The following is a 16,388-nucleotide window of genomic DNA, read 5'->3' on the forward strand; positions in this document are numbered from 1 at the left end:
CTGAATGTTAATGTAGAATTAAAAGAGAAACACAGCATTGTTGTGTTGTATTCATTGGGTCTTCCATAAAAAAAACAGGATCTACAAGTTAGACGAGTATAGTAATATAATGAGAAACTAACCATTACATGTATTTAATATTGACTTCTGCCTTTTTCATAAAGGCCATCAAATATGTTTTATGTAAATCTTTGTTTTGTTGCTAGCGTGAGATTCACACTTTAATGTATATTATGATCTTTATCAAAATATGCATGGTTAAAATAGAGATCAATGAGATCAGATTTCAAGATCAGTCATGGAAAGCATAAATGTCAAAATTATTTTATTTGTGTAAATATGGACGTGACACTCTAGTAATTGCTCCTGATTATTTAGAAAAATATTTTGTACATTGTGAAATAATGATCAACTGGCAAGACGTGTATTGATTTTCCATGATTTCTGATAAATATTTTCAGAGTTATTGTCCTTGAGTACTTTGAAACATCTTTTGTCTTGTGGGAACTCTTAAGTTAAAATCCGATTGACTTAAAATTTATAAACATTGTTCGTGTCAGCATGTGTAATAAATCTATCAAATGTTATTGATTTCCAGGACCATAATTATCTATTGGGTTGTTGTCTATGGTCACTTTTTAATGTCTTATGTAAGTGCTCTAGGTGACTAACTGACTATATCAGAATTAAAATGCAACCACCTCTATGGATTGCTAGGATTTTGTTGCCTGGTCGGTAATCTCAATAATTTTATTTTAGATATAACTGTCAACATTATAACACAGATCAGGGCCACCTGCAATAAAGTTGTCCATGCTAGCTCTAAAAGGATTGTCAAACAAATCCAACACAGCAAGACAGAAATAAAACATCATGAACTCTGTCTGTTTCAAGATTTAAAGTGTAGTTATCAGCTAAACGCTATTTTTTATGGCACCATTGCATGAGTTTTCATGATAATCATGTAATAAATCATTTTTTAGTAAAACTTTATGTAAGTGGGATTTGTAGATTTATTCCTTATGAATACATCGATTAGCCTTTGTCCCTTGTCTGTGATGTAGTAGTCATGCAACAGCTCAATAACCCCACAGGTATACTGTTCGACACTATTTATAAATATGACAGAATATGGGATCATTCAGTTCATTAAATACTTGTGAAATACATTCCTTAAGAACATGTCTGATTTATATGTGACAGTTTTGATTTATCAGATACACAGCCAGATATGTTATTAAAAATTTGATAGTATAATAGTTCTTCCTAGCACTAACAGAAACAATACATTGAACTATTCTACACAAGTCTGGACATAAGGCACTTGTCACAGACATTGTCAGACACAAATTATTACACAACATGTGTATGTATATATATACATACATGTATACAAGCATGGATATAAGGCATCTGTCACTTTCAAAGTATCATTGAAAGGGTATGTGGGGATGGAATTTCAGATCTAGACATCGAAACATTGTCTATTTGGTGGATTAGTTTCAAAGTGGTTAAATACTTTTAAAATTCCACAATAATTTACAGCCTAGATTAATTGTTTGAGTCCGGCCTCACATCCCTATGCTCCATCGTATGTATGGATGTACCGTACCGGTAAGTGGCAATTCTCATTAGTTTCTGTTATCCAAAATACCAAAAAAATATGAAATTCAAGCGATTTAGCTCAACGGTACACATTATTTCCATTGAAATGCCAAGGTCATGGAAGCAGCATACAAGTTCAAGGCCAACCCACCGATACATTTCGCAACAAATAATACGCAACAATCTCATTTATTTCATTTCTCTACCACTGTCTGACCATGTACAAACATTGCTACAACGTATGCCTTCACACTGTAACTGTGTTAGTTCTCCCCCCTGATATTGTAAGCATTAGTTCAACCCGTCAGCAGTTTTCAGTTTCGAGGCATATTTGTTAAACCATATGCCAGTTGATGAAAAACAGAACTGCGCAGGTGCAATCAATTTTAACTAGAATCTTTTAAAATTCAATTTCAAGTTATAATCGATCTTCATGAAACACATAAAATTTCATTTTGATTTTAGATAAAATCTGTTAGTGATTTTAGCTTAAGTTTTTGTGAAACAGGGTCCAGACTTGTACATGTATATACATGTGTAATAATTTGTAATGGGCGATGTCTGTGACAGATGCCTTGTGTCTAAGCTTGGTTTTACAGCACAAAAATCATTGAAATCAATCAGATGATAACGTTAGTCTCTTACAGTAATCATCAATATGAAATGTAAAACACTGAGTGTCTAGCTAGAGGGTCCACAAGCTTTTTCTTTCTGATCAAAGTCAAAAACTATAACAGTTTTGCTACATTTCAATGTGGGCATATGAAATATGTAGAATGGTCACAAAAATTTGCCGATAGATTATGCTATTAATTATGAAGGTCATAATGAGATACATGTATCACTCTCACCAAATTAATTAACACATCAGTTGTAAACAAATCAAAACCTGTTATACTTCACATAACAGATAAATCATTTGACAAATGATCATACTAGCCAATTTCCTTGATGAAAATGTCATCCTCAATATTATAGATGTCTTAGTCAAAAATCTTTTCTACAATAACAAAATAATTTATTTCTCCGTTCTGTTTCACATAACAGCTTTTAATTCTAAAAATAACCTTTATTTCTGTATTAAAGCCAACTGTTAACCGCGGATGTCAGGAATCATTGATTGCATATCATCTATTCTTGTAGTAGTGAACTGATCTCCCTTGAGTCCTTACATGTCCCGACATTATCATGCCCTCAGGTATAACAATCAATTACCGGCAATCGAATAAAAAAAAAATAGCTTACCAAATATTATATTGTTATTTAACAATTGCTATAAAGCTAAATGCAATAGACTAAAATAAGCATTCTGCAGATATTGTAATTTACAACTGACAAAGACAGGATGCCAGGCAACAAAACATACACCCACAACAATTAAATCGTTCCAGCAGTCCATACATGTCTATTCTTTTGTAATATACAACACACTAAAATGTGATCAAGGGCAACAACAGAAATGATTAGAATTTGATATGCTTCTAGTTCTTAAAAAAGCATGTACTGGTAATCAGGCATCTTCTCACTGACATAAACAGTATACAGTATATAAATTTCAAGTCAATTGTTGGTAACTGATTTGGGCCGTAATTCTGTAAGTAGTTGTCCAAAATTGAAATGAAATAGAATGATAACTATGTAGTGCTAAAGAGTGTTCACAAGCAATTGTAGACGGACTAACCAACACTTCTTCCTCTCGTAAACATTAACACTGTGCATAAATTTCAAGTCAATCAAATGACAACTTCAGCCTCAGAGCATTCACAAGATTACTTTAAATGATTAAGGACCATAAATCTGACAGTAATTATCAGAAATCACTGAAAACCAATATGATTCCTTATCTCATGAAAATATAACAGTGTAAGTATTTCAAGTTACATATACTCAAATGATACCTTAACCAGGATTCTTCAAAGTAATCAAGGGCAATAACACTGACAGTAATTATTGGAAATCATTAAAATTCAATAGGGTGTCTTTGTCTCATGAACATGTACACTGGGTATAAATTATAAAAATCAAGTCAATCTGTTGATAACGTTAGCCTATTGAGAGTCCACAAGAAATTCAGATAAGCAGGGGTGACAACATGATCAGATTTCAACGTGTTCCAATAGAAATGCTACAATCGCTTATCTACATGTAGTGGGTTTCCTTCTACAGATATTTGTTATACGTTTGCAATATTGATCAAAATATAACTGTCTTGGTATCATTGCATTTCATCCCAAGAGAGATTGGCAACCATTACTAACTTGCTAATTGGTATTCATTAAAGCTGTATTGATTTATATGACATCATGCAGAAAATACTCATTATTTTCATTATATAACACTGTCTATATACAGACTTATTACTCTAGCTTGAAAAATATATTTGTTGTAAAGGGACAAAATATATCGATTCCTGAATTAACTTACAGGAAAAGGAAAACTATAAACAATGTATATGTACAGGCTATTCATTATCAAATTATACTTAGATATTAAATACTTTTGCTACCAATACTTAAAGGAGATGTAGTTCAGTCGTTAAAATTCTCTAATGTTTCCAGCGAGTAATAAAATTTTGTAGATTATGCTGTGTTTTTAATTACCTCTTTGTAAAGTTTACAAACAGTATAGAACTAAATTCGAGCAAAACCGTAAATGTATCAAATTTTCAATCAATTCAGTTTAAAAGTATAAAACTTACAATCAGTTAAATTTAAATGTATCAAACTTTCAATCAATTTAGTTTAAAAGTATAAAATTTAAAATCAGTTAAATTTAAACGTATCAAACTTACAATCAGTTAAACTTAAACATATCAAACTTACAATCAATTTAATCTAGAAGTATAAAACTTACAATCAATTTAGTTAAAAAGTATAAACCTTTCAATCAATTTAATCTAGAAGTATAAAACTTACAATCAATTTAGTTTAAAAGTATAAACCTTTCAATCAATTTAATCTAAAAGTATAAAACTTACAATCTGTTTAGTTTAAAAGTATAAAACTTTCAATCAGTTTAATCTTGTGGTATAAAAATTGCAATCAATTTAAATTACGCAACACTTAAATAAATTTCACAAATAAATAATAATTTTTATATAAAAAAATGTTTAAATTTTTTTCTGCCGACTGGAATATTTTATCTGCCAAAAAATGTGTGATATAAAAAGACAGCATGTAACAGTTTTATTTCTCAGGTAGGAGAAAACAATTACTGTTATAACTTAAATATACAATGTCCAACGACTTACAAAATCCGTCTTTACATAATACATTAACCCAGTTTTAAGATAAGCAGATTTTATTTTTGCTGACTTTTAGTCTGGTGTACGGTGATATATTCAAATGGTTTTTTTTAAATCAGATGATAAAAATGGTGACCGCTAGAGAGACCACAAGCTAAAAACACGATTTTTCGTACAATCAGGGCCATAATCCAGGAAGTTACAGTCTGATATGCACAAATATCAAAATGAACCGAGATCTTCGGGTTATAAACCCAAATTTCAAGTTTTATCAAAATCGAATAAAAAATTGTGAGAATCAGGGGCAATAATCCATGAAGTTATGGTCCGAGAGGAACCGAGATCTTTGGGAGATAGACCTATATTTCAAGTTTCATCAAAATCGCATAAAAATTGTGACCTGTAGAGTGTAGAGTGTCCACAAAAAATTTTCTACAGTCCGATACATGCCAATATAGAAAGGAACTAAGATCTCTGGGAAATAAACCTATATTTCAAGTTTCTTCAAAATCTCATAAAAAAATTGTGAACGGATGGACATGAGCAACGACAATATAAAGACCAAAGGAAACATCAAATAATCACTGATTGGATTAACAATTATTAGGACTAAATATATTTCATATTTTTATCACAAATTCCGACTTTGGCGACCGACAGCATGAGCCATGGTTAAACCCATTTCATTTAAGGTCAAGTCCTGTATACTTTTACAGATGACGTCATATCCTAACACTTCTGTTGCATGTTTTTGTTATTTTAAACAAAGCAAGTCAATAAGATGAGATGCTAAATAATGCATTTTTGAGAGAATTCAGAGTAAGTTCAATAAGGGCAAACAAACTTTTAAAAAACATCATATTGTTTGTCACACGTGTCAACTTTTAACTCATTTTACGCCTCTGTATACTATTTTATGTACCCATTTACACGAAATAGGAAATATTTTTTATACAGATGTACATGTACTTGAAACACCTTTATTTTTTTTCTTAATAATTTAAAATATTGTTTAGTAATTTAATATACATTTGGAATTATTCCATATCAGTGAGTATTTACTGTGGATCATTTAGCAAAACAAACAAGCAACCCAAAGGATTGACCTTGCTTGAAAGTTTGTGCTTAAATTAATGAGCTGTTTGGCAGGTAATCTATAAGGAAATTTATTGTGTGTACTGTCTACTGAATCTAAAGAGAGTTGATTCTTAAATATTGAACACATGTAATGTATCACCAAACATACAGTAGTAACAATAACAACTACATCTTATTTTAATTAATAAATTTGTTTGGTATATGATCAAAGATAATACTAATGGAAGTTTTTATCAAAATAGCTTTGAAAAGATAGCAGCATAATAATCTTGATGACTTAATTAAAGATCACCAAGACTCCAGATAATCCTTTTGACGACCAGTTAATTATACTACAAACCGAAGAAAAAATATTCTGTCCAAAACTAAATGCAATACCAAATAACGCTGAAATAGATTCAGTGATTTTGGACTTCCCATTTAGTTTTATGATTTTGAACAATGGATGGAATAATGAATTTCACTTTGAACTCATATTCCCATTGTCCTTTTATGTTTGTGTGTTTAATAATATAATTCAATAAAAGTAAAAATTATATAAGCAGCCGATCCATTTATCATATTAAAATATAGATGTGACATCATTCTTTTATGTTGACGTACCATTATTTCAAATACGCTTGGCACATTGCCCATATCATTATTTCAAATAATGGTACGGGCAATGTGCCAAGCGTACATTACTCATACTAGTTGAAATTTGGACCCGCGTGACATATTTTATTGCAAAGCACATGCAAGTGTCTGTATGTTAAGTTGTTTAATGGTCTCAAGCTTAAGACATTGCGTAATATATTGAAACAATCAAATATTAGTACTTAATGTCTCGCTCTTGACAATTAAACCACACCTATTTCACACATTTAAACATTGTTTAAATAGTAAATACACAGTGTAAATTTTATATATAAAGTTATCCAACCACATAAAAACCCTGTATTTCATACCTGTGTAAGGATCTGTACCTATGTTCAGTAAAAATCAAGCTTATAGTAAAGTATATTTATTACCTACTATACATGTTAACAGTAGTCAAAGATATCAGACAATAATAATGATGTTTGTCAGGCCACAAAACATATCACACAGTAGTCAAGTCATCCAAATATATATATATATATGGTTGTCCCATTGTAATTCTTTAGGTAAATAAAAACACACTTGAGCGTTGACAAGATCATATGACATAATCAAGCATAAAATTGTCATTAAAATGTTATTCATCCCAAAAAAAAAAAAAAGAAGATAAATTTAAAGTAGGCAAGATGATGACTTGCCTTGTTATAGAATAATGGCCAGAAATAGTTACAGGAAAATGGTGACATTTGATAGACTGCTTTGTTTCACAAATCTGAACAACATCTATTTCAAATAATGCAGATTGGATGATAATGTTTGTTAGTGGATACTCTGCAAAGTGATTAAGGTCAAGAATTCCAGAAACAATTAACATTGGTCAAATTTATTTCAATAAGAGGAAACTAGAGAAAACTCAAAATGTTGGACAGGTCACCCTACTCCTTGTCAATTACAAGTTGGAAATTGAAACCACGCCAATGGACTTAAGAACAGACCTTATGATCTAAAGTAAATGTGTTAACCCAGAGAAATGGCCATGGGGTTTCACTTTCACTCAACATAAAACAGTTTTTCTGACATGAAAATTGCTTATTTTGCTCAAAACAGCATCTCTCTAGCTAGCTAGACACATTCAGGAGGCCTACAGCTTCCCTTGAGTCCCCCAATTAATACATCTATATACATGTATGCTTGCTATTAATTGTAAGGAAAACCGAATCGTAATCTTATTGAAACTTACAGTATTTACTGAAGTCAGAAATTAGAAGGGCATCTAACACTTTAACACACCCACTTTGCAAACAATTTAATCAGCACAAACAAAATCTGCAATAACCAAAACATTCTTTTCCTGAAGAACAATTATATACATGTATATACTACAATAATGTACATTACATATATATAATAAACATAAGGTGTGAAATATTATGATTAACTAGATCCACCAGGCAGACATGAAAGCTTTCATATTCATGGTCACTTCCTGTCACATGTCATGGCTTATATTAGAATGTCAAAAAGAAAAAATAATTATTGAAAACGGTCAAAAACTCGGCAAGTTATCAGGGGCGGATTGGGGCCGGGAACCATCCCGGGCTCCTGTGTCAGAGCGGCCCCTTTAACTGACCGCAGAGTCCAGACGGAGGGTCCGCGGGGCTCTCCCCCTGGAAAATTTTGAAAAATGAACCCCAAATATGCGATTTGGTGGCATATCTGATTATAATCTCTGTCAAATAATATATCTCATAAATCGATTAATTTAGGCCAAAACCCCAACCTGCAAGTAATTTACAACCATCAACCTGTGAAATTATTATATCGTCATATTATTAATTAATGGAGTTACGAACCATCGGCAGATGTTTCTGGCGTATCCCCACAAACAGGGTGCAGGTGACTCAATGATTAGTAAATTTGCATGCGACAGTGTCGGGTGAATCCGATGAAATTTTCGGATGAAATTCGGAATCCCCATTTCAGGTTTCCGAATTCCGGCCCACACTCAGCACACCCGGTCCAGAAAGTCTATTATACCAACCCATTCCAGACTCCAGTGATGGCGTGGCGGCCCGTTAAAGCCACTGGCCACATACAACATGTGGCCGCTCCATGGCCGGTCTAATACCCCCCCCAATAAATTGTTCAGCAGAAAAAGGTTTTTTAGACGAATTGGACAAAATTATTCTTTTCATTTTTTCTACGACCCTGAAAGTTATAAGCTTAAATATAACGAGAAATATTCCCCTGGGCGAAAAATATAATCTAAAAAATAAAAGGAGATAACTGAGACTTATATTGCTGGAATCGGATTGACTTCCTGTTCCAGAAGTTTCAGAGAAATCGATCAAGCGTTTAAAAACGGTAAGGGTCAGAAAATGCGCTGAAAATCGCAGGAAAAAAAGAAAATATGACGGGTAAATATCGAAACATAAAGTGAGATAACTTTGAATGAAACTTATATTTTTGGAATCGGATTGATCCCAGCTACATGTATTCCAATATTACGGTCAAATTTGCAAATTTGGAAAATTAAGAAAAAAAAATTTTCCAGTAAACAACTTTGTCGGCACAAAAAACGCCTAAGTGGAAATTTGAAATTTTGAAATTTTCATAAATACCAAAAATTTGATCATGAGCAAGGCTAACCAGAAATTATTAATTTCGGAAACAGGAGACGAATTCACGCAACGGCTGCCTATTCTGATTATTTTCAAGCTGTTAATGTGGATTTTATACTCGAATACAACTTTGTCGGTACGAAAAACGGCAAAGTGGAAATTTTCAAATACCCAAAATTTGACCCTGATTCTACAAACTACAGCCTATTGTGTTCATTTTTAAGTAAGCCTGTTAACGTAGACTTTTCACTGTTTTACATATTCAATTCAAATTGGTGACCATCAGTTGAACAAAATCAAAATTTTGCTCCGTGCTTCGATAGTTTTATAGGCATTCTTTCAAGGATTCTGAAAATGTAACTCCCATGTCTGTATATAAAAGAATGAAAAAACCTTAGGGATTTTTCACGTTTTAAGATGGTGACACTTTCGGTTCGATTGATAAACTTCATATTTTGTGTTCTCATCAGTAGTGTCTTAGCTAGTAATGTAGAAAAAAAAAAATTCAAGGCGGTCTGACCTACTATTTTTCGATTTTTTGAAAACTTTGATCCTTAATTTCTCCAAAGGTAGATTGATAAACTTCATATTTTGTGTTCTCATCAGTAGTGTCTTAGCTAGTAATGTAGAAAAAAAAAAATTCAAGGCGGTCTGACCTACTATTTTTCGATTTTTTGAAAACTTTGATCCTTAATTTCTCCAAAGGTAGATAAGTTAGAAAATTTCTAATGACATCGTTGAAGTTGAATCAGTCAGATCTACTAACATTCCAAATTTCATGAAAATTGTGCTTATATTAAAGAAGATGTCAACTTCCCGGACGAAATCACTGAGACAAATTTTTGAAATTCAAAAACTCAAAAAAAAGAATTAATAACAAGATTTAATTTCATAATAAGAATATTTTTAAAGCATCAATACGAAACCATGTATGTTCTGTCTAGTGCATGGAATTATATATAATAAATAATGCCTAAAAATAGAAAAAAAAAAACGTGACAGGTGTTTTTCTAACATCTAAATGTACCATCAATTGGTTATTAATAGTGTTTTTCTTTTAGCTATTAACATTTGCTATTCAGAGACGTGACAAAAGGCTTGAGAACATTAATACATTTATATAGTACTTATTTTATACCTACATATACTTCCATTGAATATGAAATATTTACTGAGGTTATGGTCGTATATTTACCTGTATTTAAAGTTACATTATGGGAGATTAGATAAAGAGCTGGCAGTTCTAACTATAATATTAAAAACAAGATAATGTAAAGGGGATTTGCTGAAAGTTTCAGTCAAATTGATCCACTCTGAACCGAGAATTTAGCGATTGAATTTTGGGCCTAACCTTGATCATCATTACTAAAGTCGGTACGATAAAAAACATAGTCTTGATTATCCATTTTTTGATATAATCATGAATGAGCGTTAAGCAGCAGAACGGATTATAATCCAGTAAATAATCCAGGCTAGCGATGACATCGAGAGTTGATTATGGTCTGTTTAAGTTAATTAATGTCTAATTAATAATTTAGATAACATTTCAGGAATCAAGAAAGACCTGCAATTGGCAGATTTAGCTCTTGCATAATGTATGTTTAAGCTTTCATATGAATGGGTGGTGGCTGTGGATTGAAACCATTTTCAAAATGTTTTACGAATTAAAAATCACCGAATTTTACGAACGAAAACCTAACAGTGCAAAGTCATAACTTTGTGCTTTTTTACCTTTTTTATATGTAGGTATAAAATAAGTACTATATAAATGTATTAATGTTCTCAAGCCTTTTGTCACGTCTCTGAATAGCAAATGTTAATAGCTAAAAGAAAAACACTATTAATAACCAATTGATGGTACATTTAGATGTTAGAAAAACACCTGTCACATTTTTTTTCTTCTATTTTTAGGCATTATTTATTATATATAATTCCATGCACTAGACAGAACATACATGGTTTCGTATTGATGCTTTAAAAAAATATTCTTATTATGAAATTAAATCTTGTTATTCAAGATTACATTACATGTAATAATGCCAATTTCTTTGTTTATTTTACTAAAACCAGGTGATATTCAATTTCTTTAAAATCCAAATAAAGCAAACTGATTCAGTAGTTACAGGGAAAATACATTTGTATCAAAATGTTTATGCTACATTATTCTAAGGTATGAATGTGTATAACCTACATTTTGTATAAAAACAACTATTTGTGTATAACAAACACACTTGTGAGCCATGTTAAAGCCCCTGTTGCTTGAAGCTTTCATAAAGTACTCATTTGATGAAGTAATCAAAGCATTAAAATTCTTAATATATTATATACTCTGTATTAAAATTCAAATCTGATCTAAATCATAATTTAGGCATTATATACATATATGTAATGTACAATTTAGTAACTGTCAAATAGTCAATAGCCCATGTACATGTAGAGTCAAAGTTAAATCCAGGCAATACATGTACATTGTACATGTACATTTATGTATATACAATGCAGTGTCCTATGAGGAAAATTTTACAGTTTCTGTCTACTATATTCTTCAAATTCCAAGTGCCAGGGTACTTACATGTACATGTCAATGTGTACACAGGACCTCAGTTTTACACCTATCCAAACGACTAGGCACTTTTACTTGCCAGGTAGTCTTGAACCACTGGTGATCAAATATACCATGTCAGAGATGACAAATCAAGCAAAACATTTGGGAGGCAAATAATGGTCATATCTCTAATAATATTTAGTGTAATTTAGTGTTGTCATTAGCCTGGTTCGATGTTTTTCTATTTCCTGAATGCTTGGTTTCGAAGCAAATGATTGTTTTATATACAATAAAAATTTCATAGAAAGGTATTGAATCTGTGAAGGCGCATTAAAATCTGTTTAAAAATTAGTTACAAATTTGCACTGTCAATAAGTCAAATTTTGCAAGAAGACTAACCCCCAAAATTTTTTAAAATACAAGCTTTGATCTTTTTAACATTATAAGTACCAGTTTATTTTTGCTGGAGTCAGAAAGGATAAAACATATTTAACAAGGAAGTATTATTGTATCATGTATCACTTGTCACTTGGTCTGTGTGGAGTTTATAATAAAGAAAATCTGATCAGTGATATGTAACTTAATGAATAGGTAAGCCTCCATGGTGCACACTTACATGTACACAGCAGTAAATCAAAGTCAAAATTTGCCCCAAAACACACATTCTTGTCATATTTATGGTACTGAATTCCCTGTTTTAAAATTTCTATATAAATTTGATGAAGATATTGAGGTTTTAATAAACTTTAAACAAACACTTTGTCATAAGTGTCATCCAAAGGTGATGACAATGACACTGACGACAGTGTCACTGCCAGTGTTATGTCTTCTGTAAGCAACATTCATTACGAGGTAAATATGGTCTTAACTAATTCAGTTGGGTTTTTTTTCTTTTTCACTAAGAGGATACATTAATTGTACAACTTCTCAGTGATTCTCTATATACCAGGACAAATAAAACAAAATCTAAAGATAATTAAATATTTTCTGAGCAACAAACCAATTGCACATATTGCATATAATGTAACTATCATTTATAGCGATTTTCATTTTATGAACAAGATAAAAATTTGAAACCAATTTACTTGGCGAAAACCAGGCAGATGTTGCTATAAGCCATTATTTATGCCCAGTCAAATATTATTAAATAATTTATAATATATATATAGTGTAATAATTTTAAGTATGTAGAGATAAATAATTAAATGTAAACTTTTTAACAGTTATCCTCAAATGAATTCGAATGAAAATGAATTCTACTGAGTGTGAATTTTGAATTCCAAAACATGTTTGGTCTGCAGTAAGGCCTTTGTTCCATAACAAAAGCTTCTTGATCACTTGTAAATGTTGCTAGTCAATCAATCTGCATTATCTTTTGGTTACCACCAACCATAGAATGTACCGTAGGGATTAAAAACGTCTTTGTTAAATTCTTCTCCAGCACTGATGCACAATATTTTCTACAGATCAGAACAAACCTGGTTAAACTTTTAAAATTTTGTCAACTTTTAAAAAAATTTTAACACTCCCCTAGATCAATACAAATTTGTACTTAATGATTGTAAATAATTCTAGACCTACCAACATACATGTAGTATGCTGTTTCTAAAGTATTTCATTCTCCATTAAAGTGGATCCAACTTGTCAGTGGCGCAGAACAACTGTCAAGGGATCTTTTATGTGCACACCAATGTGTACACGAGACCTCGGTTTTTCATCCATTCAAAGACTAGACAGCTGTCCTTGTCAGACCCTCCGTCCAACATCACTAACAAGGGGGAACCACGCCGGAAAATCTGGATGAACTTTCTCGACCAATGCAGGGATCAAACACCCAACCTCCAGGCTAGCAAGCCAGCGTCTTACCCACTTAGCCACCACTGAAATTCGATATAAGAGTAGGCCATAGCGCCGCTGTCTGGGCAAAATTTCCTCTTAGTACACTGTATGGCGTATACCCATCTTCATTAGCCCAGTCAGAGCAGAACAGTAGGACGTTAAACCCCATTTCATTTCCTTTCGTTCTGTAGCATGCTGTCCAGTCCTGATGTGACTGGATATTTTGATGCAATATCTGTTATCTTATAATATGACACTGGTAAAATATGAAAAAAGTCTAGTTCAACAGATAAAAACTATTATAAAGTGAAGGCCGATGTATACAGAAAATAAATTCAATTCTTATTATGAACAAGGGAAAAGAAAGATCAATCAAGTATGCCAAATAGAAATGAACAAACCACCTTCTGGTACATTTATGTTTTGTCTAAAAAAGATATTTCTAAAAATTCTGGTCTGGTAGTTTTAATATTATCTACTTATGTTGCAACTCAAAGTGCAATAATAGATTTATTAACCCTCATGTACCAGTCATTTCAAAATAAGCTTGTACAATTGTTGTAAATTATTCTACATATTCTACTATACAAGGCAGGATAACAGTGGAAAAATGAAACACGTTGGGGTTTTAATGTTAAATAAAAACTATGTTTTGTTTGAGGAAGTTGTCGACAGTAATATGTCTACCCTGGAACCAGGGTAGGTAAACATTGCAGGTCATGATAACCTGTTATACCATACGGTACTCCCTCCTATACTCACCTTGCGATTTCTCATACTTGGCAAAGGTTGGCACAACACTATACAACCCCAACACAACACTACACAACAAATAACTTGTACATACATAAACCATTGTATTAGTATTATAGATTAGTCGACTTTGGGTGCATTTATTGTACAGTATATAAATAATTTAGCTGTTTTTTTTTTTCGTTTTTAGTAAAAAGGCTAATTTTTACACCAGCCAAATACAAATTAGGCTAGTCTGGCCTACACAAGTTTGAGTTGCTGAATGAAATGATATATCACTGTTTCGGGACATGGTCCCAATAGCTCAGTTTCACTTTTAGCAATAATAAAGTGTTTCGCTGAGCAGCATCTTGTGATTTTACACAAACGTCACATCGCGAATAAAATAGTTATAACATTAATCACTTTGATGGCTTGAGTAATATTCACTAGTTTCAAGTAACTGTACTGTCAACATAACGTTAAAATATAACAGCCTTGAACCCGCGTTCACGTTCTCTTGTACTTTATCCAAAAATTCTACGCACCACACGGACTGAGCCTTATAATGCCAGCCATATTCACCGTTAACAACTTAAAGCAGAGCGTGGCGATGGATTTCTGTCTCATTGTCTTTGACAACGTCACTCGCAGCAACAATTAAGCAGAAAGTGTTGAGAAAACGGCACATAGCCGTAAGGTCAAAATCCTTCTCGGTGAAAAACAAGAAGTAAACAGCCTCTAAATTTGATTGGTCAATGTACAACACAGAGCTAGTCGACATAACCACACCAGCTTGATCAGTTGTTCGAAGGACAGGCGTGCGTCGTGCACATGGCAATTATGATATACTACATCAAAGTAGGCTGGGCTAAAAAAAAAATATTACCACGACATTTCTGTCGATACATAATTCAAGACGCTATAAAAACGGTTACGTGACATTTTTCTTCAGGCAGACGTATTTTAAAATAGACTTCTGTGAAATTCTTAAATATTTTTGATGTTTGAAAAATGATAGGTCTACCGTACATGTGTTAAAGATATAATATAAAATTAGAGTTGCCGTAGCCCCAATAAATATATCGATATTCAAATATCCCCCTGAATATTTAAAAAAAAAACTTCAAAGATTGTTTAAATCAAAGCAATAAGCATAGACTATACTTAGTGCATCAAGGTAAGTCGAGCAAGACTGGGTCTTTTTCAAAACCAAAAATGAAGCTGGACCACTACCAGGGACAACAAAAAGAGGCTCAACAAACTAACAATAAAAAAAAAAATCCCGAAATAAACGTATCCATACAAATTCAAGAATATTAATGATAATAATAATTTATTAGTATTATTATAGTTTTGAAGAACGTAATGGTGAAAAACGGTTTTACGGTTTAGTAGGGCCTAGAGTTTTATATTGAATAACTTATATTTGAATTACATAATAATCTTGGTTGTTTAAGGCTTTAAATAAAAAAAAAGTCTTAATCCTGTCCTGATCAAAGGAAACAACGCATATTGCAAGGCGTTTTATTAAACCTGCAGATAACTCTTCTTTTGTTTTCAGGCTTTTTAAATACAGATGATTTTTCGATTTTCTTTGAATAGAACAAATATACAATCAACTAAATTCTATTTAAAAATAAATAATATTTATACGGTTTAAAAATTAAAATAAAAATAAATACAAAATGTGCGCATTTTAAAATGTTGAAATTAGTTATATCGTTGAACAGCTGAAGCAATAAGGCCCATATTAAAACCAAATTAAGCTCTCTAATAAAAAACTATATCGCTACTTTACATGCAATATTTTGTATTTGAAAATCAATGCATCATAGGCCTATATTTTCATTTATTTTCTAGCACCTGTCTCAGATAAGATCTAGAGCAAGTGCATTTATATGACAAAGTACAAATGAATCCCTTTTTTATATATATATAAAATTTATAAAGCCCCTTATGTTAAAAATATATTATGGGAGATTAGATAAAGAGCTGACAGTTCTCACTATAATAGTTAAAAACTAGATAATGTGAAGGGAATTTGCTGAAAATTTCTGGCAAATTGATCCACTCTGAACCAAAAATTTAGCGATTGAATTTTCGGCCTAGCCTCGATCATCAT

General features: G+C 31.9%; 1 protein-coding gene across 1 annotated transcript in view; it reads right to left on the reverse strand.

Annotated features, from left to right (window-relative positions):
• LOC126818035 (putative molluscan insulin-related peptide(s) receptor) overlaps positions 1-14,974 on the reverse strand; it is a 134,997-nt gene extending 120,023 nt beyond the window's left edge. Inside the window, exon 1 of the mRNA XM_050545210.2 lies at positions 14,294-14,974. Within this exon, the coding sequence (XP_050401167.2) occupies positions 14,294-14,387 (94 nt within the window). The 5' untranslated portion in view covers positions 14,388-14,974. The remainder of the gene's footprint in view (positions 1-14,293) is intronic.
• Between the last annotated feature and the right edge of the window lie 1,414 nt (positions 14,975-16,388).

Source organism: Patella vulgata, chromosome 4, assembly GCF_932274485.2.
Source record: "Patella vulgata chromosome 4, xgPatVulg1.2, whole genome shotgun sequence".
NCBI lineage: Eukaryota > Metazoa > Mollusca > Gastropoda > Patellidae > Patella > Patella vulgata.